The sequence below is a fragment of the Salmo trutta genome, chromosome 6 (genome assembly GCF_901001165.1).
Source record: "Salmo trutta chromosome 6, fSalTru1.1, whole genome shotgun sequence".
Classification (NCBI taxonomy): Eukaryota; Metazoa; Chordata; class Actinopteri; order Salmoniformes; family Salmonidae; genus Salmo; species Salmo trutta.
Genome location: NC_042962.1, coordinates 18,290,407 through 18,317,362, shown reverse-complemented (window position 1 = coordinate 18,317,362; position 26,956 = coordinate 18,290,407). Strand labels below are relative to the sequence as shown.

The 26,956-nt window shown below is 46.2% G+C and overlaps 1 protein-coding gene across 1 annotated transcript in view; it reads right to left on the bottom strand.

The window, feature by feature from the left end:
- lama1 (laminin, alpha 1) overlaps positions 1-26,956 on the bottom strand; it is a 64,247-nt gene that overhangs the window by 2,698 nt on the left and 34,593 nt on the right. The window contains exons 24-53 of the mRNA XM_029755549.1: positions 25,868-26,047; positions 25,599-25,784; positions 25,352-25,479; positions 25,001-25,121; positions 24,622-24,878; positions 24,198-24,287; positions 22,312-22,505; positions 20,493-20,635; positions 20,157-20,367; positions 19,772-19,928; positions 13,878-14,088; positions 11,518-11,634; positions 11,116-11,279; positions 9,160-9,298; positions 8,810-8,912; positions 8,459-8,575; positions 8,102-8,284; positions 7,665-7,819; positions 7,412-7,555; positions 6,774-7,055; positions 6,321-6,593; positions 6,010-6,154; positions 5,681-5,822; positions 5,348-5,462; positions 4,348-4,515; positions 4,052-4,203; positions 3,460-3,639; positions 3,085-3,274; positions 2,843-2,949; positions 531-720 (exon numbers count right to left, since the gene is read on the bottom strand). Of these exons, the coding sequence (XP_029611409.1) occupies positions 531-720; positions 2,843-2,949; positions 3,085-3,274; positions 3,460-3,639; positions 4,052-4,203; positions 4,348-4,515; positions 5,348-5,462; positions 5,681-5,822; positions 6,010-6,154; positions 6,321-6,593; positions 6,774-7,055; positions 7,412-7,555; positions 7,665-7,819; positions 8,102-8,284; positions 8,459-8,575; positions 8,810-8,912; positions 9,160-9,298; positions 11,116-11,279; positions 11,518-11,634; positions 13,878-14,088; positions 19,772-19,928; positions 20,157-20,367; positions 20,493-20,635; positions 22,312-22,505; positions 24,198-24,287; positions 24,622-24,878; positions 25,001-25,121; positions 25,352-25,479; positions 25,599-25,784; positions 25,868-26,047 (4,944 nt within the window). The remainder of the gene's footprint in view (positions 1-530; positions 721-2,842; positions 2,950-3,084; positions 3,275-3,459; positions 3,640-4,051; positions 4,204-4,347; positions 4,516-5,347; positions 5,463-5,680; positions 5,823-6,009; positions 6,155-6,320; positions 6,594-6,773; positions 7,056-7,411; positions 7,556-7,664; positions 7,820-8,101; positions 8,285-8,458; positions 8,576-8,809; positions 8,913-9,159; positions 9,299-11,115; positions 11,280-11,517; positions 11,635-13,877; positions 14,089-19,771; positions 19,929-20,156; positions 20,368-20,492; positions 20,636-22,311; positions 22,506-24,197; positions 24,288-24,621; positions 24,879-25,000; positions 25,122-25,351; positions 25,480-25,598; positions 25,785-25,867; positions 26,048-26,956) is intronic.

Below are 26,956 nucleotides of genomic sequence, written 5' to 3'. Positions count from 1 at the left end.
GGGAGAGTCATGAGAGTCAGGGAGAGTCATGAGAGTCAGGGAGAGTCATGAGAGTCGGGGAGAGTCATGAGAGTCGGGGAGAGTCATGAGAGTCGGGGAGAATCATGAGTCATGGAGAGTCGGGGAGAGTCATGAGAGTTAGGGAGAGTCAGGAAGGGTCAGGGAGAGTCAGGGAGAGTCATGAGAGTCAGGAGAGTCGGGGAGAGTCATGAGAGTCGGGGAGAGTCATGAGTCGGGGAGAGTCATGAGAGTCATGAGAGTCGGGGAGAGTCATGAGAGTTAGGAAGGGTCAGGGAGAGTCAGGAGAGTCAGGAGAGTCATGGAGAGTCAGGGAGAGTCATGAGAGTCAGGGAGTCATGACAACCTGCATGGTAATATCACTGCCTTCAGTTAGGATCTGAAACGAACTTGAATTGTGACATACTTGAGCTTTTGTATTCATTAATAATATTGTTATGCGTCCCCTGAATCGACAACAAACACTGCAATCTACTATCACTCTTGGCCCAAAAGGGTGTATAGTCACTAACTGTGTGCCACTGGCCATCGTTGACGGGCACAGGGAAGGTGGCGGTGGCAGGGCCGCTGCCCTTGTCACAGGTGAAGAACAGATGTCCTCCCAGCAGCTGCAGAGTGGCGTAGTCCATCTGGTTGGCATGGGCCATGTAGTAGATCAAACCACTCTGGGCATAGGTACGCACCGACAGCTCCAGAGAGAAACTGTCAGGGAGAGAAGCGAGAAGAGATATGAAGTATTTAAGCTACTGACAAAGCTATATTTTGAGTTAGCTATGATTTACTGTAAGATAAAGACTTTTGTTAATGCTTTGGTAGACCTATATATAGGCAATGAATGGAGATGACAATTTGTGGACAATTGTCAATAATACACAATTGAAGTGGACATTTGTTTAGGAGTGCCAACCAATCTCATAATAATCATATATTGATGAATGCATCCACCAACCCTAGCCGGGTCTCACAACATGTTTGGCATGACAGTGACAATAGGAGTTGGCAAAAGCATAAGCAGATCTGGGACCAGGCTAATTGAGCTGTGCCTTCCTCTCAATCACAAACAATGTACGCTACAGCGAAACACTTGAGAAGAGTTCTAGCTAAGTCAATGGGAATGTGTAACATTAGCCCTGCTCGTTTGGGCCTCGTGAATAATAAATATTTAAACAAAGAGAATGGGCCACAGCCGAGACAGGAAATTAGGTAGACCTTGGGGAGGCTATTATAATTCTTCTCTTTAATGAAGAGATATGCACTCATGCTCAGAGAAAAGCAATCAACGATGATGGCCTTAAGAGGGAATTCACTATCCTGTATGTTACACGACGTGGACAAAAGTATGTGGACACTTGCTCGTCGAACATCTCATTCCTAAATCATGGGCATTAACACAGAGTTGGTCCCCCCTTTGCTGCTATAACAGCCTCCCCTCTTCTGGGAAGGCTTTCCACTAGATGTTGGAACATTGATGTGAGGACTTGCTTCCATTCAGCTACAAGAGCATTAGTGAGGTCGGGCACTGATGTTGGGCGATTAGGCCTGGCTCGCAGTCGGCGTTTCAATTCATCCCAAAGGTGTTCGATGGGGTTGAGGTCAGGGTTCTGTGCAGGCCAGTCAAGTTCTTCCACACCAATCTTGACAAAGCATTTCTGTATGGACCTCGCTTTGGAACTAAGGGGCCTAGCCAAACCATGAAAAACAGCCCCAGATAATTATTCCTCCTCCACCAAACTGTACAGTTGGCACTATGCATTGGTAGTGTTCTCCTGGCATCCGCCAAACCCAGATTTGTCCGTCGGATTGGCAGATGGTGAAGCGTGATTCATTACTCCAGAGAACACGTTTCCACTGCTCCAGAGTCCAATGATGGCAAGCTTGACACCACTCCAGCTGACGCTTGGCATTGCGCGTGGTGATCTTAGGTTTGTGTGCGGCTGCTCAGCCATCAAAACCCATTTCAAAAACTCCCGACTCCACTTTGTCCATGACAGCCAACAGAGGCTCATCATACGACACCCCTTCTTACATGTGTCTCTTAGGGTCAATTTCAATGAGTTTTATTTTTGTAATAAAACGTTGCTTCCAGAGCCAGTTTGGATCTTGGTAGAGAACAGACGATTTTTACGCGCTACACACTTCAGCACTTGGCGGTCCCGTTCTGTGAGCTTTTATGGCCTACCACTTTGCGGCTGAGCTGTTGTTGCTCATTCACAATAACAGCACTTACAGTTGACTGGGGCAGCTCTAGGGTGGAAATTTGACAAACTGACTTGTTGGAAAGCTGGCATCCTATGACGGTGCCATGTTGAAAGTCACTGAGCTATTCAGTACAGGCCATTCTCCCGGAAATGTTTGTCTATGGTGATTGCATGGCGGTGTACTCCATTTTATACATCTGTCAACAACGGGTGTGGCTGAAATAGCCGAATTCACTAATTTGAAGGGGTGTCCACATACACTGCATGGTCAAAAGTATAGGCCTATGCTCTCCATTACAGGACGAGTACTTAGTATGATGGTTGTAGAGCACACCAAGGCAAAGTAGTAGCTAAGCAGCTAGAACACCTTCCTACACCATTTCAATATACTGGAATGCTGGCTTGAACCTGTTTTACACAAATAGCTATGGGCCAACTGATATCAAGGCTAACATAACTCAAATTAGATACAACACTATGAAGTGAGAATCCCTAAAGAAATGAATATAGAATCGTGACAATCATAGAAATGAAATAGAATATGATCTCTATGATAAAAACCATGCTGTGTAACCTGATGTTTTGAAGGGAGAGGGTAGTTCAACGAGCCCGGTCTCAGTACTGACCTCCTCCTCACTGTGTTGGGGTTGATGCTGAGGACCATGTGACTGTGTCTGGAGATGCCAAACTGCTGGGCCTCTGGGATGGATGAGGTGTTGTCCATCGATGCACACTGGAGACAAACAGAGGGACCACAGAACGATGACGGACAACACGAGGCACTATCTGTGACAACATGGTGACCTGTTTGAAGAGCTACCGTACAGTAAATCCCAATAGATAAGAGGTGTGTGTGTGTGTGCTGTACCGTGAGTGTGCCGGGGGTGAGCGCGTTGAGCTGGCCGGGGGGTGGTGGAGGGGTTCTGGCAGGGTCTGGAGTGGGCTCGGCCTCTAGGTCAGTGTCGTCAGGTAGGAGGACCCTTTTAGGCCTCTCCTCCAATAGACAGCTGTCCATATCCACGTTGTGGTACCTCACAGCAGCTGACAGGTCCAACAACCTATAGGGACACAGCACAACACGGGTCAGACCAAAGAGTAACCACCAAGGCCCCAATTGAGGAGGGATGTCATACTCCTTGTTAACAGCGACCCCAAAAAATATTCCTCTAGATAATGCTTAGCCTTGCAAACATACTTATGTGTGACAAATGAAGTATCATAGTGTATTGGGTGTGTGACTCACTTGGCGTCCAGAGCCAGGTTCCTGATGCAGCCGTAGAAGGAGGAGGTGGTTCGGAGCAGCCCGGCGCCCTCTCCTGGTGGGACCCCGCCCATGTACAGAGAGGTGAGGCTCAGAGAGGCCTTCTCTGAGGACAGACGTACCATCTCCTGGTGGTCCTCATCCACTAGTACAACCAGCATCCTGGATGGATGACACACACAGTGGTAAGTTACTACGTGTCAATAATAACAACGCAGTGCTATTCATCTTAGAATAGACTTCTTGTATATTATTCCATACTGGACAATATGATTATTAAAAGATACAATCTGCAATATTTACTGCTGTTCAATGGCCATTTCAAAGTTGATTTAATCCCATGGCAGTTGTTATATATATCCATCCTTTGTATCATACCGAGGGTAGGCTTATGTATAACAATCAGCATAGAAAGTTCTTGAATAAGGTCACAGACAACACGATAAACGCAGATAATCGTGTGTGCGGAAGTATCATTTCAAATGACATCATTTATAATGACTGAGCCATCCATCAGCATAAAATCATGACAGATGTTACAGGTTCATCAGTCCCTCTTCCTGGTGCCACTCACTTCCTGTTCCTCTGCAGGATGACCGAGTGCTCCTGTCCGTCACTGAAGCTCCCAGAGCGTGATTTGACCACAACCTTGTGGATGCTCCCGCCCTCTGCCATGTTGACGTGAACCTCTAAGCGCCCCGAAATCAGCATGACTGCCAGGAAGGGCTGGACACAAACACACAGAAAACATGGTCAATATACGGTTCAACCATAAGTTATTTTGGCAACATTATAAAGATTTATTACTAATGAACTTGTATGAGCTCTTATAATGTCTCATTTTTTATCACAGTATATCTGTGGCCTTACCTGGCGAGCCTGTCTGCTTTTGCGGGTGCCTGCCTTGCTGAAGCCTGCCAGGATTATTCCAGTGTCATTGCGGGTAGAGAAGGAGGCCAACAGCTCCCCCTGGGGGTCGAGAGACACAGACGGCAGCTCCACATAGCCCTCTCTCAGTACAGACACACTGCGGATGGGCTGGAACACACACACAAGTTACTCATAGGGAATATGGAAAGTCTTTTTGCATTCAGTGTAAGATGACTCAACAATATGCCATTATCATGTACTGCTGGGCATCTTCCTCTTTACAGAAATCGACAACAGCAAAATTCAAATGCCAAGACTGTCACTGTCACTATTCACTCTTCCCAATATTGCTGAGTCTACCTTTCATTTGTCTAGAGGGGAAGAAGGCCCCTGAAGAAAGGTTCTTTACTTTCAGCCTTTCTTACCTCTAACACACAGCCTTTCTTACCTCTAACACACAGCCTTTCTTACCACTAACACACAGCCTTTCTTACCTCTAACACACAGCCTTTCTTACCTCTAACACACAGCCTTTCTTACCACTAACACACAGCCTTTCTTACCTCTAACACACAGCCTTTCTTACCACTAACACACAGCCTTTCTTACCTCTAACACACAGCCTTTCTTACCACTAACACACAGCCTTTCTTACCACTAACACACAGCCTTTCTTACCTCTAACACACAGCCTTTCTTACCTCTAACACACAGCCTTTCTTACCTCTAACACACAGCCTTTCTTACCTCTAACACACAGCCTTTCTTACCACTAACACACAGCCTTTCTTACCTCTAACACACAGCTTTTCTTACCACTAACACACAGCCTTTCTTACCTCTAACACACAGCCTTTCTTACCACTAACACACAGCCTTTCTTACCTCTAACACACAGCCGTTCTTACCTCTAACACACAGCATTTCTTACCTCTAACACACAGCCTTTCTTACCACTAACACACAGCATTTCTTACCTCTAACACACAGCCTTTCTTACCTCTAACACACAGCCTTTCTTGACACCATAGGAGTCTCGGAGCAGGTCAAAGTTGGAGCGGGCGATCTCCATGTTTTTGATGCAGCCCACATAGGACCGTGCTACTACTTGTCTCCTGCAAAAATAATTAAATTCACAATTTACCTCATTTATTTTACTTCATGTAAAAAAAAAAAAAAAATACAAAAACACACCAATTCACACACTAAGCTCAATATTTACATAATGCAGTAGGAGCTCCACCAAAAATATATTAATGACAGCAATACAAACGCATATCAACTAGGAATATCTTGCAGGTAGTTGAAGTATGCGCCAAAGTAGTTCCAGTACCTGATAGGGCGAGACATGGGCAGTCCCCCGATGTAGATTGGGTCCAGGTCGGAGCGGTTGAGGTCGGAGGCGGTTCCAGGAGACTCCGCCTCCATGATCTCTTTCTCTGATGAGTTATCTGCCGCCATGACCGCCATATAAACTAGGAGGGGAGAGATACAATACTTTACATGACATAGACATTATACCAGGTTAACTACAACACAATAGGGGTATGAATAGTGTGTCCATAAAGTGCAAGGGAGAAATGAGAAGAAGAATATGTGACCCCAAAAATGTTTAGTTGTCAACACTACCCTATAAATATGAGCCTATGACCTTTGACCCACCTTTGCGTTTGTTCCTCTGCAGGGTGATCTTGTACCAGCTGCCGGTGTTGTAGGCTTTGTTGGAGGTGAGGGTCAGAGGGCCAGAGCCCAGTTCAAAGGTCAGACGCACTTGGCCCTCCACCAGCTCAATGGACAGGAAGTCCCTCTGGAATGACAAATATACACATTAATCTATCAATCAATCTTTATTGTCCCCATAGGTGAATTTAGTTACACCAGAGGATAATAGCTTGACCACTATGTGCTAGCTAGGCTACAAATACAGACTGTTCAGTGTGGCTGTAGTGTGTGTGGGCTAGCAGGGGGCGTACCGTGCCGTTGGAGGCTAGGTAGAGCAGCAGGCCGTTGGGGGAGAGGGTCTTGAACAGCATGACGATGGAGGTGGAGGTGGAGCGGAGGGGTTTCTCTACCACTGAGTAGCCACTGCCATCAAAGTGGAAGGACGTCTCCTCTGTCTGCGGACTCATGAAGCAGCCGCGACACTGGCCCTCCCTCTCAGCGTAGTTCCACAGCCCGATGTTCTTCTCGTTGAGCGACGCCTCCCCCATACAGCCCTTAAACTGGGTCATTTTCACCACAGAGGACTGTAGACACAAAAGAGATTGAATTAGTTGTTTTAGATTTCACTGTTTTATTAGTGGGGAAAACATCATGAAAGATGTTGACTCAACTTGAATTGAATGAGTTCAAGTTCTCAAGGACCCAAGGTGCTGGCTAGAACCATGGCTGAGTGAAAAATACCAAGACAGATCTTAATACTGTACCTTGATCTGGCCTCCCAGGCCACCAACAAATATCAGGGTGGACTTGTTGACTTCCAGGATCGTAGCGGAGCCTGGTGAGGTGGTCTTGACCGCGGGCAGGGGTTCTGACTCCAGCTGGTGGACTGACAGTGTGCCGTGCCTCCCAAAGCGCGTGGCGTTGATGCGGTGCCATTTGTTGTTGTTGATCTGGACGTCGGGGTACTCTAGCTTGGTGTGGCCTGAACCCGCGTCCCACAGGTATGCCACCTTGCCATGCTGCATCTCCACCGCCATGAAGTCCACCTGATATTCAGCGTAAAATTATACATTTACTTTACACATTTATTTCCCTCATTAAAATGCTAATCATTTTATAACATTTTTGACATGCGTTTTTCTGGATTTTTTTTGTTGTTATTCTGTCTCTCACTGTTCAAATAAACCTACTATTAAAATTATAGACTGATCATTTCTTTGTAAGTGGGCAAACGTACAAAATCAGCAGGGGATCAAATACTTTTTTCCCCCACTGTAGTTCTAAATCAACCATCTGGTTGGATGTAGATTAAATACAGTAGACTTCAGTTTAAAACTGACTTATGGGTAATCATGATTAGGTACGTCATGGGCTATTCAGTACGTGTCAGTGTGTGACTTACGCTGGAGCTGCTGCCCATGTAGAAGAGCAGGTTGTCAGGCTCGCTGGTCTTGACGGTCATGGTAAGAGTGTTGAAGTTACTGGAGGATACCTCAGGTTTGTAGGCCCTCACACAGTTTTTATCTGCCAGCACTGCCACCTTGATCTATACAGGAGAGAGCAGGACATAAACAGGATTACAATTAAAAGCGGGGGGGGGGGGGGGGTGTGTGTGTGTGTGTGTGTGTGTGTGTGTGTGTGTAGAAGTGACTAACAGAGGCAGCCTGTTTGCGGGCCTGGTTGATCATCTCTCTGATCTCAGACAGGTTTCTGCTCAGGTTCTCCCCCAGGGTCTTCAGGGGTTTGAGACGGTCATACAGTCTCTCTGTACGACTCTCTGCCTCCTTCAGCTTAGACTCAGCTGTCCTGGCTGAGAAGGACAACAGATAGGACAGATTCAGGTCATCTTACTCATTCCTGTTAGTCACATTATTATCTAGAAATTTGCCTCTAAAGTGATATGACAAGATAACATGATAATAACATTTTACTAGCATTAGACAGGTATTTGGGGCACTACTTGCCTTTAAATGTGGTGTCGTTTAATGTGGAAAGGATGGAAGCAAAGATGAAAAACGCTTCCATTACAAAGTTGCTGGCTATAATCTAGCTAGGACCATAGTTGGATGTCTGAATGATGTATTAGTCTCACCAGTGGATTGTGAGTTGGAGAACAGCTGGTTGGTGCTGGAGATGCTGGTTTTGGCCTGTGCCACAGCCGTACTGGACTTCTCCAGTCTGACCCGGAGCTCCTCCAGGCGCTCCAGCGCCCTCTGTAGGGAAGCGTTGGCCAAGGCAGCCTGCTCCTTGGCGTCCAGCACCTGCTCACTGGTGCCTACAGGGGGCAGCACAGGCAATGTCACACAAACAGTTTCACCACTGTCTAGCGTGCCTCTGAGTTTGTGATAAAGTGTTAAATATATGACTTATGTCTACAGTATGTTAAAGCAGAAAGGATATATAAAAGGACAGTTGAGTTGACAGGGCAGCAGATGGCAGTGCCACTCACCGTTGGGCAGGCTGTGGAGCAGGGCGCCTTGCTCTGGGATGAGACGGCTGGTGTTACAGAGTTTCTCTTTCAGCAAGGCCATTCTGTCTGTCACATCACTGATGTTAGCCAGAAGACCTAGGGAGGACACACACATATATCATTTACTACCATAAGGCATCGTGTGTGTGTGTGTGTGTGTGTGTGTGTGTGTGTGTGTGTGTGTGTGTGTGTGTGTGTGTGTGTGTGTGTGTGTGTGTGTGTGTGTGTGTGTGTATGTGTGTGTGTGTGTGTGTGTGTGTGTGTGTGTGTGTGTGTGTGTGTGTGTGTGTGTGTGTGTGTGTGTGTGTGTGTGTGCATACTCCAACTCACCCTCAGTGCTGTTTCTCAGGGTTAGACTCTCAGCCAGAATCTTCTCACTACACTGCACAGCTTCAGATCCCAGATCAGTGAGAGACTTCTCTGGCTGGACAGTCTACAGTCAACACACAGAGTTATTCACAACACTCCTATAGCTAGCAGGTTTCTGACCCACAACACACTTCACATCCAATGTAGCAGTGGTTATTCTATAGCCTGGTCCCAGATCTGTTTTGTGCTGTCTTGCAAAATCCTATATTGTTTGGCATCACAATGACCATAGACAGCACAAACAGATTTGGGACCAGTTATTCTATTATTTGATGTTGATACTGATGTCCACTAAATGAGTGTTGACTCACCATATAAAGGGCCATAGTAGCGGTCAGGTTGGCTAGGTTAGCCATCTCCTCTGCAGGCTGGACGTTAGCTCTGATGTTAGAGTTGCCATGCTCTGCGCTGGTGGCGTTCAGAGTGGTATTCATCACCTGCACTAGAGAGCTACATACAGGAAGAGGAAGTTAGGCTGATGTACTGTACATGTATGGACAAAATCGGTATTACAGTGAGGGGAAAAAGTATTTGATCCCCTGCTGATTTTGTACATTTGCCTACTGACAAAGAAATGATCAGTTTATCATTTTAATGGTAGGTTTATTTGAACAGTGAGAGACAGAACAACAACAACAAAAATCCAGAAAAACGCATTTCAAAAATGTTATAAATTGATTTGCATTTTAATGAGGGAAATAAGTATCTGACCCCCTCTCAATCAGAAAGATTTCTGGCTCCCAGGTGTCTTTTATACAGGTAACGAGCTGAGATTAGGAGCACACTCTTAAAGGGAGTGCTCCTAATCTCAGTTTGTTACCTGTAAAAAAGACACCTGTCCACAGAAGCAATCAATCAATCAGATTCCAAACTCTCCACCATGGCCAAGACCAAAGAGCTCTCCAAGGATGTCAGGGACAAGATTGTAGACCTACACAAGGCTGGAATGGGCTACAAGACCATCGCCAAGCAGCTTGGTGAGAAGGTGACAACAGTTGGTGCGATTATTCGCAAATGGAAGAAACACAAAAGAACTGTCAATCTCCCTCAGCCTGGGGCTCCATGCAAGATCTCACCTCGTGGAGTTGCAATGATCAAGAGAACGGTGAGGAATCAGCCCAGAACTACATGGGAGGATCTTGTCAATGATCTCAATGCAGCTGGGACCATAGTCACCAAGAAAACAATTGGTAACACACTACGCTGTGAAGGACTGAAATCCTGCAGCGCCCGCAAGGTCCCCCTGCTCAAGAAAGCACATATACACGCCCGTCTGAAGTTTGCCAATGAACATCTGAATGATTCAGAGGACAACTGGGTGAAAGTGTTGTGGTCAGATGAGACCAAAATAGAGCTATTTGGCATCAACTCGCCGTGTTTGGTGGAGGAGGAATGATGCCTATGACCCCAAGAACACCATCCCCACTGTCAAACATGGAGGTGGAAACATTATGCTTTGGGGGTGTTTTTCTGCAAAGGGGACAGGACAACTTCACCGCATCAAAGGGACAATGGACGGGGCCATGTACCATCAAATCTTGGGTGAGAACCTCCTTCCCTCAGCCAGGGCATTGAAAATGGGTCATGGATGGGTATTCCAACATGACAATGACCCAAAACACACGGCGAAGGCAACAAAGGAGTGGCTCAAGAAGAAGCACATTAAGGTCCTGGAGTGGCCTAGCCAGTCTCCAGACCTTAATCCCATAGAAAATCTGTGGAGGGAGCTGAAGGTTCGAGTTGCCAAACGTCAGCCTCGAAACCTTAATGGCTTGGAGAAGATCTGCAAAGAGGAGTGGGACAAAATCCCTCCTGAGATTTGTGCAAACCTGGTGGCACACTACAAGAAACGTCTGACCTCTGTGATTGCCAACAAGGGTTTTGCCACCAAGTATTAAGTCATGTTTTGCAGAGGGGTCAAATACTTATTTCCCTAATTAAAATGTAAATAATTTTATAACATTTTTGACATGCGTTTTTCTGGATTTTTTTGTTGTTATTCTGTCTCTCACTTTTCAAATAAACCTACCATTAAAATTATAGACTGATCATTTCTTTGTCAGTGGGAAAACGTACAAAATCAGCAGGGGATCAAATACTTTTTTCCATCACTGTATATCTATTTAGTCTTTTTTTCTATGGCCTAATGTTAGTGATGACGAGGCATTTTGAAAAAAATAGACAAAGATACATATGTTGAAGTTCACGCACGCACACACACACACACACACACACACACACACACACACACACACGCACACACACACCTCTGCAGACCCTGGGCCTTCTTGCTGAGTTCCCGGGCGTGGTCCTCAGCCTTGTAGACCAGCTCCAGAGCATCTCTCTTCCTCAGCTCCATCACCAGAGTGTCCACATGCTTCCTCAACATGGGGTTCCACTGCTCCAGCTGATCCTTGGCCCCCTCCAGCTGCTGTACAGGTCACACACACACACAACCAGAGAAACCAGTTCAAACACAGACTCTACAAGCAATACAGTCTTTTTAAAACACAGCACCATTTTTTTAATGTAAAGTGACTTCCTGCTTAAATAAAGATTAAATCAACACATTCACACAATAAGGGAATGCTACTTTATTGCAGTTATACAGTATATCCCCTTTATTTGATATAGATATGGTGGTAATGTGGTGTTATGGTGTGACTTACAGAGGTGATGTTGCTCATGTCCTCTGCTAGATTGACAGCATCGACCAGGATGTCCTGAGTCTCCTCTAGTTGTGTTTCTGCTGTCTGGTTCAGCCGGCTCACATTCTGCTTCAGATCCTACACACACAGAGACAACACAGTCTAAATACTTCTACTGGAGAAATGTATAGATCCTCTACAGTTACGATTCTTGAAGATGACCAAAAGTCCAAATCAAATCCCTTCACAAAGTACATTTGACATGTATATTCCTACATTTTAATAAAAGTGACCTGATATGATTTGGCATTTGGCACAGACCAACAACAATGGCAAACTCAACTACATGTTATTTATGTTACGTTAAAGTTCTTGAGTATAGTGTGTATAGTAAGTGTGAATACTGAGTACAGAGATTATAGTAGAATAGAATATAATAGAATACATGTAATAGAATATAACTTTGTCCATCCAGGATACACATATACACACATTCTCACATCAGACACATTTAAACCAGTCAGTCCATCATGCTGCATACACTAACAACATAGAGGACATTAATACATTCACTCACAACCGACCACTGTCCCAACTGCACTAGATAGATAAGTACATATACTGATACAATTTACTTTGCATTTAGTAATCCAACAGCACAAGGAACAAATTAATATTTGAGTACTGAATACACTGATTATACACTGCTCAAAAAAATAAAGGGAACACTTAAACAACACAATGTAACTCCAAGTCAATCACACTTCTGTGAAATCAAACTGTCCACTTAGGAAGCAACACTGATTGACAATAAATTTCACATGCTGTTGTGCAAATGGAATAGACAACATGTGGAAATTATAGGCAATTAGCAAGACACCCCCAATAAAGGAGTGGTTCTGCAGGTGGGGACCACAGACCACTTCTCAGTTCCTATGCATCCTGGCTGATGTTTTGGTCACTTTTGAATGCTGGTGGTGCTTTCACTCTAGTTGTAGCATGAGACGGAGTCTACAACCCACACAAGTGGCTCAGGTAGTGCAGCTCATCCAGGATGGCACATCAATGCGAGCTGTGGCAAGAAGGTTTGCTGTGTCTGTCAGCGTAGTGTCCAGAGCATGGAGGCGCTACCAGGAGACAGGCTAGTACATCAGGAGACGTGGAGGAGGCCGTAGGAGGGCAACAACCCAGCAGCAGGACCGCTACCTCCGCCTTTGTGCAAGGAGGAGCAGGAGAAGCCCTGCAAAATGACCTCCAGCAGGCCACAAATGTGTCTGCTCAAACGGTCAGAAACAGACTCCATGAGGGTGGTATGAGGGCCCGACGTCCACAGGTGGGGGTTGTGCTTACAGCCCAACACCGTGCAGGATGTTTGGCATTTGCCAGAGAACACCAAGATTGGCAAATTCGCCACTGGCGCCCTGTGCTCTTCACAGATAAAAGCAGGTTCACACTGAGCACGTGACAGACGTGACAGAGTCTGGAGACGCTGTGGAGAACGTTCTGCTGCCTGCAACATCCTCCAGCATGACCGGTTTGGCGGTGGGTCAGTCATGGTGTGGGGTGGCATTTCTTTGGGGGGCCGCACAGCCCTCCATGTGCTCGCCAGAGGTAGCCTGACTGCCATTAGGTACCGAGATGAGATCCTCAGACCACTTGTGAGACCATATGCTGGTGCGGTTGGCCCTGGGTTCCTCCTAATGCAAGACAATGCTAGACCTCATGTGGCTGGAGTGTGTCCGCAGTTCCTGCAAGAGGAAGGCATTGATGCTATAGACTTGCCCGCCCGTTCCCCAGACCTGAATCCAATTGAGCACATCTGGGACATCATGTCTCGCTCCATCCACCAACGCCACGTTGCACCACAGACTGTCCAGGAGTTGGCGGATGCTTTAGTCCAGGTCTGGGAGGAGATCCCTCAGGAGACCATCCGCCACCTCATCAGGAGCATGCCCAGGCGTTGTAGGGAGGTCATACAGGCACGTGGAGGCCACACACACTACTGAGCCTCATTTTGACTTGTTTTAAGGACATTACATCAAAGTTGGATCAGCCTGTAGTGTGGTTTTCCACTTTAATTTTGAGTGTGACTCCAAATCCAGACCTCCATGGGTTGATAAATTGGATTTCCATTGATTATTTTTGTGTGATTTTGTTGTCAGCACATTTAACTATGTAAAAAAAAAAGTATTTAATAAGATTATTTCTTTCATTCAGATCTAGGATGTGTTGTTTAAGTGTTCCCTTTATTTTTTTGAGCAGTATAGTAAGTGTGGTACAGTGATTATAGTAAGTTTGGTAGAGTGATTATAGTGAGTATGAGTACTCAGTACAGTGATTATAGTAAGTGTGAGTACAGTGATTATAGTAAGTGTACTCACCTGGTACTCTGGCAGGTTGGTGTGGATGCTCCCCAGCAGGGTGTGTGTGTGGTTGTTGTTCTCCCTGGCAGTCATCAGTAGGGCATGGGCATCCTCTAGCTGTTGGAGGTGTTCAGTCAGGGTGGTAGAGATGTTGAGGGTCTGGGACTCTATCACCCCCTGGGGCTCCAGAAGGTTCTTCAGTACCCTCTGGAGGAGAGCCTCAGTAGCACTGTGGTACAGGTCAGGATTAGTCACTTTATAAATATACATTAATCAAATCAAAATCAAATCAAACTTTATTTGTCACAATGCTTATTTACAAGCCCTTAACCAACAGTGCAGTTCAAGAAGAGTTAAGAAAGTATTTACCCAAAAAATTATAATAAAAATCAACACAATAACGAGGCTATATACAGGGGGTACCGGTACCGAGTCAGTGTGCGAGAGTACAGGTTAGTTGAGGTAATTTGTACAAGTACTGTCGGTAGGGGTGAAGTGACTATGCATAGATAATAAACATCGAGTAGCAGCAGTGTACAAAAGGGAGGGAGGGAGGGGGGAGGCATGCAGTGTATGTGGACACCTCTTCAAATTAGTGGATTCGGCTATTTCAGCCACACCCGTTGTTGACAGGTGTATAAAATTGAGCACACAGCCATGCAATCACCATAGACAAACATTGCCAGGAGAATGGCCTGTACTGAATAGCTCAGTGACTTTCAACATGGCACCGTCATAGGATGCCAGCTTTCCAACAAGTCAGTTTGTCAAATTTCCACCCTAGAGCTGCCCCAGTCAACTGTAAGTGCTGTTATTGTGAATGAGCAACAACAGCTCAGCCGCAAAGTGGTAGGCCATAAAAGCTCACAGAACGGGACCGCCAAGTGCTGAAGTGTGTAGCGCGTAAAAATCGTCTGTTCTCTACCAAGATCCAAACTGGCTCTGGAAGCAACGTTTTATTACAAAAATAAAACTCATTGAAATTGACCCTAAGAGACACATGTAAGAAGGGGTGTCGTATGATGAGCCTCTGTTGGCTGTCATGGACAAAGTGGAGTCGGGAGTTTTTGAAATGGGTTTTGATGGCTGAGCAGCCGCACACAAACCTAAGATCACCACGCGCAATGCCAAGCGTCAGCTGGAGTGGTGTCAAGCTTGCCGCCATTGGACTCTGGAGCAGTAGAAACGCGTTCTCTGGAGTGATGAATCACGCTTCACCAAATCAAATCAAAAAATCAAATCAAACTTTATTTGCCACATGCACCGAATACAACAAGTGTAGACTTTACCGTGAAATGCTTCCTTACAAGCCCTTAACCAACAGCGCAGTTCAAAAAGAAGAAAATATTTACCAAGTAGGCTAAAATAAAAAGTAATAATGAAAAGCAACACAATAAGAACAACAATAACGAGGCTATATACCGGTACCGAGACAGTGTGCAGGGATACAGGCTAGTTGAGGTAATCTGTACATGTAGGTGGGGGAGAAGTGACTATGCATAGGTAACAAACAAATAGCAAGTAGCAGCTGTGTTCAAGAGGGGGGGTCAATGTAAATAGTCCGGTGACGATTTTATCAACTGTTCAGCAGTCTTATGGCTTGGGGGTAGAAGCTGTTGAGGAGCCTTTTGGTCCTAGACTTGGCGCTCCGGTACCGCTTGCCGTGCGGTAGCAAAGAAAGCAGTCTATAACTTGGGTGACCGGAGTCTCTGACAATTTTATGGGCTTTCCTCTGACACTGCCTATTATATAGGTCCTGGATGGCAGGAAGCTTGGCCCCGGTGATGTACTGGGCCGTACGCACTACCCTCTGTAGTGCCTTAAGGTCAGATGCCAAGCAGTTGCCATACCAGGCGGTGATGTAACCGGTCAGGATGCTCTCGATGGTGCAGCTGTAGAACCTTTTGAGGATCTGGGGGACATATGCCAAATCTTTTCAGTCTCCTGAGGGGAAAAGGTTTTGTCGTGCCCTCTTCACGCCTGTCATGGTATGTTTGGACCATGATAGTTTGTCGGTGATGTGGACACCAAGGAACTTGAAACTCTCGACCCGCTTCACTACAGCCCTGTCGATGTAGATGGGGGCCTGTTCAGCCCGCCTTTTCCTGTAGTCCACGATCAGCTCCTTAGTCTTGCTCACATTGAGGGAGAGGTTGTTGTCCTGGCACCACACTGCCAGTTCTCTGACCTCCTCCCTATAGGCATTCTCATCGTTGTTGGTGATCAGGCCTACCACTGTTGTGTCGTCAGCAAACTTAATGATGGTGTTGGAGTCGTGTTTGGCCACGCAGTCGTGGGTGAACAGGGAGTACAGGAGGGGACTAAGTATACACCCCTGACGGGCCCCTGTGTTGAGGATCAGCGTGGCAGACGTGTTGTTGCCTACTCTTACCACCTGGGGGCGGCCCGACAGGATGTCTAGGATCCAGGTGTTTAGTCCCAGAGTCCTGAGCTTAGAGATGAGCTTCGTGGGCTCTATGGTGTTGAACGCTGAGCTGTAGTCAATGAACAGAATTCTCACATAGGTGTTCCTTTTGTCCAGGTGGGAAAGGGAAGTGTGGAGTGTGATTGAGGTTGCGACATCTGTGGATTTGTTTGGGCGGTATGCAAATTGGAGTGGGTCTAGTGTGTCCGGGAGGATGCTGTTGATGTGAGCCATGACCAGCCTTTCAAAGCACTTCATGGCTACCGACGTGAGTGCTACGGGGCGGTAATCATTTAGGCAGGTTACCTTCGCTTCCTTGGGCACAGGGATTACAGACTCGGTAAGGGAGAGGTTGAAAATGTCATTGAAGACACTTGACAGTTGGTCAGCGCATGCTTTGAGTACACGTCCTGATAATCCGTCTGGCCCAGCGGCTTTGTGAATGTTGACCTGTTTAAAGGTTTTGTTCACATCGGAGAACGTTATCACACAGTCATCCGGAACAGCTGGTGCTCTCATGCATGCTTCAGTGTTGCTTGCCTCGAAGTGAGCAATAAAGTAATTTAGCTCGTCTGGTAGGCTCGCGTCACAGGGCAGCTCGAGTCTGGGTTTCCCTTTGTAGTCTGTAGTAGTTTTCAAGCCCTGCCACATCCGATGAGCATCAGAGCCGGTGTAGTAGGATTCAATCTTAATCCTGTATTAAAGGTTTTGTTCACATCAGCTACGGAGAACGTTATCACACAGTCATCCAGAACAGCTGGTGCTCTCATGCATGCTTCAGTGTTGCTTGCCTCGAAGCGAGCAAAAAAGGCATTTAGCTCGTCTGGTAGGCTCACGTCACTGGGCAGCTCGAGTCTGGGTTTCCCTTTGTAGTCTGTAATAGTTTTCAAGCCCTGACACATCCGACAAGCATCAGAGCCAGTGTAGTAGGATTCAATCTTAATCCTGTATTGACGCTTTGCTTGTTTGATGGTTCGTCTGAGGACATAGCGGGATTTCTTATAAGAATAATAAAGATGAGAACTCTCTTGGTAGATAGTGTGGTCTACAGCTTATCGTAAGGTACTCATCAGACTCTGATGGCATAGGGGAGAGCTCTGTATGCATCTCTGTGTGTGGAGTAAAGGTGGTTTAGGATTTTTTTCCTCTGGTTGCACATGTGACATGCTGGTAAAAATGTGGTAAAACTGATTTAAGTTTGCCTGCATTAAAGTCCCCGGTCACTAGGAGCGCCGCTTCTGGGTGAGCATTTTCTTCTTTGATTATGGCCTTACAGAGTTGGTTGAGAGCGGTCTTAGTGCCAGCTTCGTTCTCTGGTGGTAAATAGACAGCTACGAATAATATAGATGAGAACTCTCTTGGTAGATAGTGTGGTCTACAGCTTAACATAAGGTACTCTACCTTAGGCGAGCAATACCTCGAGACTTCTTTAATATTAGACATTGGCACCAGCTGTTATTGACAACAGGACACACACCTCCACCCCTCGTTTTACCAGACGTAGCTTCTCTGTTCTGCCGGTGCATGGAAAATCCTGCCAGCTCTATATTATCCGTATCGTCGTTCAGCCACGTCTCGGTGAAACATAAGATATTACAGTTTTTAATGTCCCGTTGGTAGGATAATCTTAATCGTAGGTCATCAATTTAATTTTCCATTGATTGCACGTTAGCAAGAAGAACGGATGGCAGTGGGAGTACTCACTCGCCTACGTATTCTCAGAAGGCAACCCGATCTGCAGCCCCTTTTCCTGAGTCTTTTCTTCAAGTAAATTACAGAGATCTGAGCCTGTTCCAGTGAAAGCAGTATATACTTCTCGTCGGACTTGTTAAAGGAAAAAGTTTCTCCCAGTCCACGGTGAGTACATTAATACACAATAGTATTAATGTACTATAGTGTAGTAAATATACTTTAATACAGCTTTACTAAACATCATTACAGCTCATAACAGTGTTACACAGTAGGCTGTCATGACGTTGCCCTCTTTGGGTGCAGCGAGCACCATCCCCCTCTCCCTCTCTCTCTCCTACACCCAGGCTGCTGTGGTCAGAGAGGTCGTAAATTCCTAGAGGAGAATCCTCTCCTCATGGCCAGAGTATAGAGAGAGTGAGTTTCATAGAGAGAACAAAGGAATTTCTTCCACCTCACAGAACTGGAGAACCGAACAATATTCATGTTCTGGAGAAGGTATAAAAGGTCGGTGAAGAATCCAGCTACGAACTGGTCCGTTTGGTACAATTTTGTGAAACTCATGAGAGACAATACAGCCACATTACCATAACCATGTTTATACAAGTCTCCGTTATGAGACTTACATCTAATGGTTGTATAAAATGAATGAGTAAAGATGAAACTATTTGTGAAATTATGTAATATGATTTTAGACTGTTTAATGAAGGAAACTCCAATTCCCTTTGGAGTTCAACTAAATCAGAGGACCGCCCCCTGAGCACAGGCAGGACCCGGCGTCATGGGACAGTCCTTTTCTATGTTCCGAATAAAACCCCCACCTGGGTTTCCCCACTTCAGACTAGCCTACCTCGATTTCCACGAGAGGGCTACGGTTTGAGACCAGACCATAAAACCTGAGTATAAGCTAAGGTTGTAATGGTTGTTGAAACTCTAAGACTATTGATATCGACAGAATAAAAACAAATCTTTGATATTAATTACTAGTCTGCAGCTAGGAATTCGGTATCATTGAACGCGAAGATCGACAACCGCCGAAACATCTATTCTACAACAACACGAATGAATGTTACTCTGAACTATCCATTCTAACCACGGCAGAGAGAGAGAGAGAGAGAGAGGACAAACTCTCCAACAGAAACAAACTTTTCAACAGAGATCCCTACGACACACTGAGCGTAAATATATATATTGACTGCAATTATTCCCGAATGAGTGAGCGTTCATGTGCAAAGGATTAGCATTTCAATTGTTATAATTTTCAACCTTGAAGTGTCTCCTCTCAGTCGACCCCCTCTTCCCTTTTGTCCACCAAGCCGCGATGCCAGTTTAGCCCACTAGGGCACATTCCCCTATCATTTCCTTGTAACCATATCTACTGTTTGTTATGCATTTCTGTGAATTACTTAGTTAGTAAATAAAGGACTTAAGACAATTGATGTATGGATGACTCATAGTGAAGACTGGGTTCGTGCAGATAACCAACAATTTACGACGTTTGGAATGAGACTAACGTGAGGTAAATAATAATTCATTAATTCGAAGACTAATTGATCAGATATTAAAATATCTGAAAGTTATATTAGGAAAATTATAACTTTGTAATCTGAATATTTTCCTTGGTGCCCCGACTTCCTAGTTAATTACAGTTACACGATTAATCAGTTTAATCGCGTAATAATAATTACAGAGAGTTATTTGATAAATAAGTTCAGTTTTAATGATGCCAAAGACACTACAAGGCCTATAGTCAATCGCCCCAGTATGACTAGAAACAGTATTACTAACATTAACTGACCTGAGTTCTGTAGAGACACTGGCGTTGGCCTGGGATAGGTTGACTAATTTGATGGTTTCCAACATGGCCGCCACCTGCTCCCATAGACGTGTGCTGTTAGCCTCATCCTTCTCCACGTTCTCTGTCCTGTTCAGACCGGCAGCTTCCTCCGCCAGGACTGAGCCAATCACAGAGAGGGAGGGGCTTTGATGTTAACCATTTGTCTTATGAACAAAAATATTTCACTTTTACTCAACCAGGAGATTTCACAAATATTGTTCAATATCACAAAACATGAAATTATTCACTAAATGGGCATACTTTGAAGTTCCACATTTCCTATGAAAACCAAAGATGGAATATAAAAACATAGCAATGCATGTTGTGCTGTTGCTATTTGCTGTACCTTGTATGGCAGTGTGAATGGTGGTGATGTACTCCAGAAACTTGGCCCCCTGGGTAACGCTGTTCTCTGTGGACTGAGCCACTTCCTCTCCATCAGCAGACAGCCCTGTAGCCTTCCATAGCAGTCCGTCAATGTCCTGGGTGAGATTTGTCAAGTCCTCCTCCGCCCTGTTCAGGTGATATGCTGGGCTCCTTTCCCAAGACATCAGATTCTAGGAGAGAAATGAGGACAAGTGTGTTACAACAGTCTTTCTCACATTGAATGTGTACTGAGTACTTCTGAACTTAAGACAGGGGACCTCCTAGACAGAGAGGTATAATATGACCCCTCTTTTACCTTGACCTCTTGCGTGTCGTTCTTCAGGCTGACCAGTGTGCTGTAGGGGGACAGGATGACCCCGGTCAGGTTGACAGACAGGAAGGAGCGCTCTAATGCATCCAGGTCATACAGGAGGACCCCCGTACACTCATCATCACACGCTGAGGGGAGAGGGAGTAGGCAGGGAGGGAGAGGAAGGAGTTCAGGATATCAGATTTCAATTCGGACATTATTGCAGTTGTGTGTGTGTGTGTGCGTGTGTGTGTGTGTTATATGAAAGACGCAACAGACTGATAAGCCCCCAACATTTGCACTAATGAATAAACCAATCAGAGTCGACTCTCGTCACGAAACATATTGTTATTTTGGACATGAGTTTAATGTTGCTGGCGAGTGGGAGGAACAAGTGGAGGAGCTCGTCCGTGTGTATTCAACCAGTCTTGATATGATTGACATTTCTCCTCTGCCTGTGATCATGAATCTAGAAGCTGTGAGACAGGTGGCCCTGGTAAAGATTCAACATCTGCTTGCAAATGTGCCTCTCTCACATAAGGTTCTGAGGAAAATGAATAACAGAACTGTTCAAGTGGTGAGAAAGTGGCTATGCTTCAACACACACGCCACATGTGACGTTGTCTTCCTGAGCCAAAGAGAGGAGGGTTTATGTGTCCCGAATATTGAGTGGATTTACACTGCTACCAGACTGACTCACCTGTTGAACATGCTCAACAGTGACAATGTTACAGTTAAGGAGTTAGCCAGAGCTTCCCTCCTTCTGGACCTAAGGAGGCGGAAGGTTCCACTGACCAGGGACACTGAGGACAACTTCCTGGGCTTCAGTAGGAACGCCAATGAAAAACTGGACACTCGTGCTGCGGGCTTTGGCGTCTGGTCCGCCTGGCTCAGGTGGACACGGACTGATATGGAAACTGAGCCAGTGACTGCCTCTGATGCAGTTGTGGCAGATCGCAGTGTTGTTGTGGAGGCTTCTGTCACCCACGATGGTACATCTCATCCTACATCCAGGACAGATCTCATCCTACATCCAGGACAGATCTCATCCTACATCCAGGACAACACTCCTCGGTATCAGACGGATGCAGCTACTGCAACACTGGACTGTGCTGACCACTCTGTCTCCCATTCCATGTACCAGAATGCTGCCGTTGGCGAGGACATTCTCATCTTTACTGTTAAGGCGAGGCTGCAAGTTCTACCAGCAAAATATAATCTAGCACTCTGGTACGCTGCAAACCATGACCCCATTGTGTGTTCTACATAATTCAAATGTAATGGAGTCCATTGCCCATGTTGTGAATGGCTGCTGTTCATACAAGGATTTGTACATTGCTAGACATGACCGCCTTGTCGACCTGATAGCCAGCGAGGTGAGACAAGTGGTCTCACCAACAGCACACATGCATAAACATTCTTGTGTAAGAGGAAGCTGGTTTGATGTTGATGATGATGTGTTTTCCTGTGTGTCAAATTGTTGTTGTTGGTGGTCTCGGGCACGTACACAGGCTTGCAGTGTGTGGCCTCCAGATTGCGGGCCTGATAAAAACTAGGGCAAAGCAATTGGCTAAGCTCTGCTCTGTTTCAGCTGTAATGGGCCACCTAGCTGTTTGGAGAAGGATGTGCTTTCTGTACCCTTCAGTACCATGCATAAAGGCATCCTTTTTTTGTAAATTTGATTAGTGGATTCAAATAAAGTATTTCAAATGTGTGTGTGTGTGTGTGTGTGTGTGTGTGTGTGTGTGTGTGTGTGCGTGTGCGTGTGCGTGTGCGCGTGCGTGCGTGCGTGGGTGGGTGTGTGTGGGTTAGGGCTGGTACTCACAGACACACTGGTCCCCGTCCAGGACGTGTCTCGCCTCGCACTGGTCACACAAATGTCCCCTGACGCCGGCCTTACATTCACACTGGCCCTTCAGAGAGTCACACACTAGATGGAGAGAACCTGCAGTACTACACTGACACGCCTCACACTTCCCTCCTGGACCAGACGGGTTCCCATAGTAACCCACTGAACACCTGAGAAAGGGAGGGGGAGAGAGAGGCGGGGGGATGGCAAAGAAACAGTGAGAGGGAGAAATAATGTAATAGAAAATGAAAATATAACATTTGTCTCAGTCTGAGGTGTAGCGATGGCTTCTTGTGACAGAGACACTGACTTTGATCCAACAAGTCACACAGTAGCTGTGTAGTACTCTCTCTAACCTCCACAGTAGCTGTGTAGTACTCTCTCTAACCTCCACAGTAGCTGTGTAGTACTCTCTCTAACCTCCACAGTAGCTGTGTAGTACTCTCTCTTACCTCCACAGTAGCTGTGTAGTACTCTCTCTAACCTCCACAGTAGCTGTGTAGTACTCTCTCTTACCTCCACAGTAGCTGTGTAGTACTCTCTCTAACCTCCACAGTAGCTGTGTAGTACACTCTCTTACCTCCACAGTAGCTGTGTAGTACTCTCTCTAACCTCCACAGTAGCTGTGTAGTACTCTCTCTTACCTCCACAGTAGCTGTGTAGTACTCTCTCTTACCTCCACAGTAGCTGTGTAGTACTCTCTCTAACCTCTACAGTAGCTGTGTAGTACTCTCTCTTACCTCCACAGTAGCTGTGTAGTACTCTGTCTTACCTCCACAGTAGCTGTGTAGTACTCTCTCGAACCTCCACAGTAGCTGCGTAGTACTCTCTCGAACCTCCACAGTAGCTGTGTAGTACTCTCTCTTACCTCCACAGTAGCTGTGTAGTACTCTCTCTAACCTCCACAGGTGCTGTGTAGTACTCTCTCTTACCTCCACAGTAGCTGAGTAGTACTCTCTCTTACCTCCACAGTAGCTGTGTAGTATTCTCTCTTACCTCTCACAGTAGCTGTGTAGTACTCTCTCTAACCTCCACAGTAGCTGTGTAGTACTATATCTAACCTCCACAGTAGCTGTGTAGTACTCTCTCTTACCTCCACAGTAGCTGTGTAGTACTCTCTCTTACCTCCACAGTAGCTGTGTAGTACTCTCTCTAACCTCCACAGTAGCTGTGTAGTACTCTCTCTTACCTCTCACAGTAGCTGTGTAGTACTCTCTCTTACCTCCACAGTAGCTGTGTAGTACTCTCTCTTACCTCCACAGTAGCTGTGTAGTACTCTCTCTAACCTCCACAGTAGCTGTGTAGTACTCTCTCTAACCTCCACAGTAGCTGTGTAGTACTCTCTCTTACCTCCACAGTAGCTGTGTAGTACTCTCTCTTACCTCCACAGTAGCTGTGTAGTACTCTCTCTTACCTCCACAGTAGCTGTGTAGTACTCTCTCTAACCTCCACAGTAGCTGTGTAGTACTCTCTCTAACCTCCACAGTAGCTGTGTAGTACTCTCTCTTACCTCCACAGTAGCTGTGTAGTACTCTCTCTAACCTCCACAGTAGCTGTGTAGTACTCTCTCTTACCTCCACAGTAGCTGTGTAGTACTCTCTCTTACCTCCACAGTAGCTGTGTAGTACTCTCTCTTACCTCCACAGTAGCTGTGTAGTACTCTCTCTTACCTCCACAGTAGCTGTGTAGTACCTTCTCTTACCTCCACAGTAGCTGTGTAGTACTCTCTCTTACCTCCACAGTAGCTGTGTAGTACTCTCTCTTACCTCCACAGTAGCTGTGTAGTACTCTCTCTTACCTCCACAGTAGCTGTGTAGTACTCTCTCTTACCTCCACAGTAGCTGTGTAGTACTCTCTCTTACCTCTCACAGTAGCGTCCCTCATAACCAGGCTTGCAGGCGTTACAGCGGAAGTCTCCCATCACTCCCTCCATTGCACAGGTTGGACTGAAGCTAAACCACAACACACACACATACACTGTCAAACAGTGCTATACACACAACTATATCTCCTCACTGCCCCCTGCTGGGAAAATGTCTGTATTACCAGAGGATACCCATTCACTAAATCCCCCTTGAACTAGAATATTGCCAAACAGCTTCAGCATTCTAAGAAAATAAAAAAAATCTTATGAGATTGAATATGTGCTAATGTGAAATCAATAGTTGGACTATCTCTTCAAAAGACATTCTATATATGTGGAATGAGATATTATCGCTTCAACTCCAAATTCAACATGTCACTTATCAGAACACGCGACCGACGTGAGGAGAGTGAGACAGGTACCTGTTCTCTTTGAGGGGGCAGGCACACAGAGAGCAGTCACCGACGGAGCCTTTCACGTTCCCATAATACCCAGAGCCACACACGTTACAGTGCTCGCCTGCTGTGTTGTGCTGGCAGCCCAGGCATTCTCCCGTGTCCAGGTCACAGGCTTGGCTGTGGTTGTTACACTGGCAGGGCACACAGGGCTGGATCAGGGGTCTCCTCCCCCGCAGGTTCAGATCAGTCACTGGTTGGCGGTAGTAGCCGGGGGCACACTCCTACACACACCACAAACACACACCACAAACACACACCGACGACAGAGGCGAAGTGAAATAATCGACTCAAAACACAGTAGTAAGTAGTAGTAAATAATAAATGGGGTGAAAATCTGTCTGACCTGGCAGGACAGTCCAGCGTAGCCAGCTGGACACTCACAGGTCTCTATCAGACATGCCACCTCCAAACCCTCTGACCCCTCCTCCGCCTCGAGGGCCGTATCCATGGTGATATTGGAGATTCTAGTGAAAGACAAATACAATATTGATATCATAGTCACTTTATAGCGTAGAGACAAAAATAAGTGTGTGTGTGTGTGTGTGCGCGTGCGCATGTGTGTGTGCGTGCGTGCGTGTGTGCGCGTGCGTGTGTGCGCGCGTGTGTGTGTGTGTGTGTGTGTGTGCGCGCGCGTGTGTATGTGCGCGTGCGTGTGCGCGTGTGTGTGTGTGCGTGTGTGCGTGTGTGTGCTAACCTGCTCTGCTGCAACCCTGTACCATACGAGGCCTTGATGGTGATGTACTCGATGTTGCTCAGGACCGCCAAGAAGTCAGAGTGACTCACAGCTTTCTCTGACACAGAGTTGAAATACTTCCACTTGTGCTGATCAAGAGAAATCAAAGTGGATTTAATTATATTAATTCATTGGTAGAATTTGTAGGCTTTAGCTCAGCCAGATAACACAGTCCAGCTTTAGGTATTGTTTCTGGTGTCCTCCTTACCTCGGTCAGCGGGATGTCCTGACGGGTTTTGACCCTGTTGTCAGGGGCAGGCATATCGATGTAGATGACCTTCTTTCCCAGATGACCCCCCCTCATCAGGACCTGGGGCTCGTAGTTGGCCAGGCCGGCCCCGTCCAGAGCATAGAACGCCACCATGTAGGACAGCTTCCCTCCATACGACAACAACTAACCAGAGAATAAGACGTGTATGTTTATGATTCAGCATCGCTCTCGCACAGACACAAGTAACAGAGGTCTGAGATACACACCTTATTTCCCTGGTAGTGTTTTGGAAGCCTCCAGTAGTAGGGTCCAGGCAGTGTGATGTTTTCTGTCTCCCTGGTGTCCAGCAGCATGTCTGAGGCCTGGTAGTAGACCCCTTCCACACTGCCCTGGGGGTCACTCTGACTGACCACATGCAGCAGCTCTGGGTCAGACCCCAGTGTGATCTGTATGGACCAGTAAATATACACAAATGCATGAGCATAGACATACACACACACACAGACACACACACACACATGCTTCTCCTACAGTTCTTCATATCAAGAGATCTCACTATCGTGTCATTCAGTTTATTGCAAACTTTTCCCACTCAGTGAGGAACCACTCTTTCTCCTCACACCCTCACAAGTAGATCTGCCGCCAGCTCAGCTGTGCCATCTCTTATCACTAATTAGTACCAGGAAATAAATAGCCCCGGCTAGCTACATCTGGGGTCCTTTCAGATTCCTCTGCCTGGGTGGCCGGGGGGGGGGAGGGGTGTAACCTCCGTGTGCCCACGCTAAATGGTACACAGGGCACGTGCGTCCTTGAGTCGGGCACCCAGCGGGCACACCAGGCTGCGAGCAGCAGGCACCGTACGTGGCATCACTAAGCAGCCGGTCCACAACAGATGGGCATCCTGTTTAGGCATCTGTCTGGGCATTTCATTTCCTCTTTATTGTGCCCAATTAAAATGAAGCTAATTAGGAGCATTCAGTTCACTCAAGAATAATGAGGATACAGACACTTTTATCTAGACACAGATGAGAAGAGTAGAGATAGATTACAGCTGACTAGTTACTGTGAGCAGGGACCAAGACATCGTCTGGATGACCTGACCAAATAGCTTACAACTTCCAAATAACTTGTAGATGATAACTTCCTGGTCATGACACATTATCAGGAAAAACACCAGGCTCCAAGCATGAATCTTTAGATTTGACTTATGCCGTTGGTTAATTGGCTACAAGGTTATGAACAAACCAGAGAAGACGGTTTTGACATAATCCAGCCAAATAGAAGCCAAGTTGTTATATTAATGCTTGTTATTTGAAGAATATAAGAGCATTACCAAACAAAGGTATTACCATCCC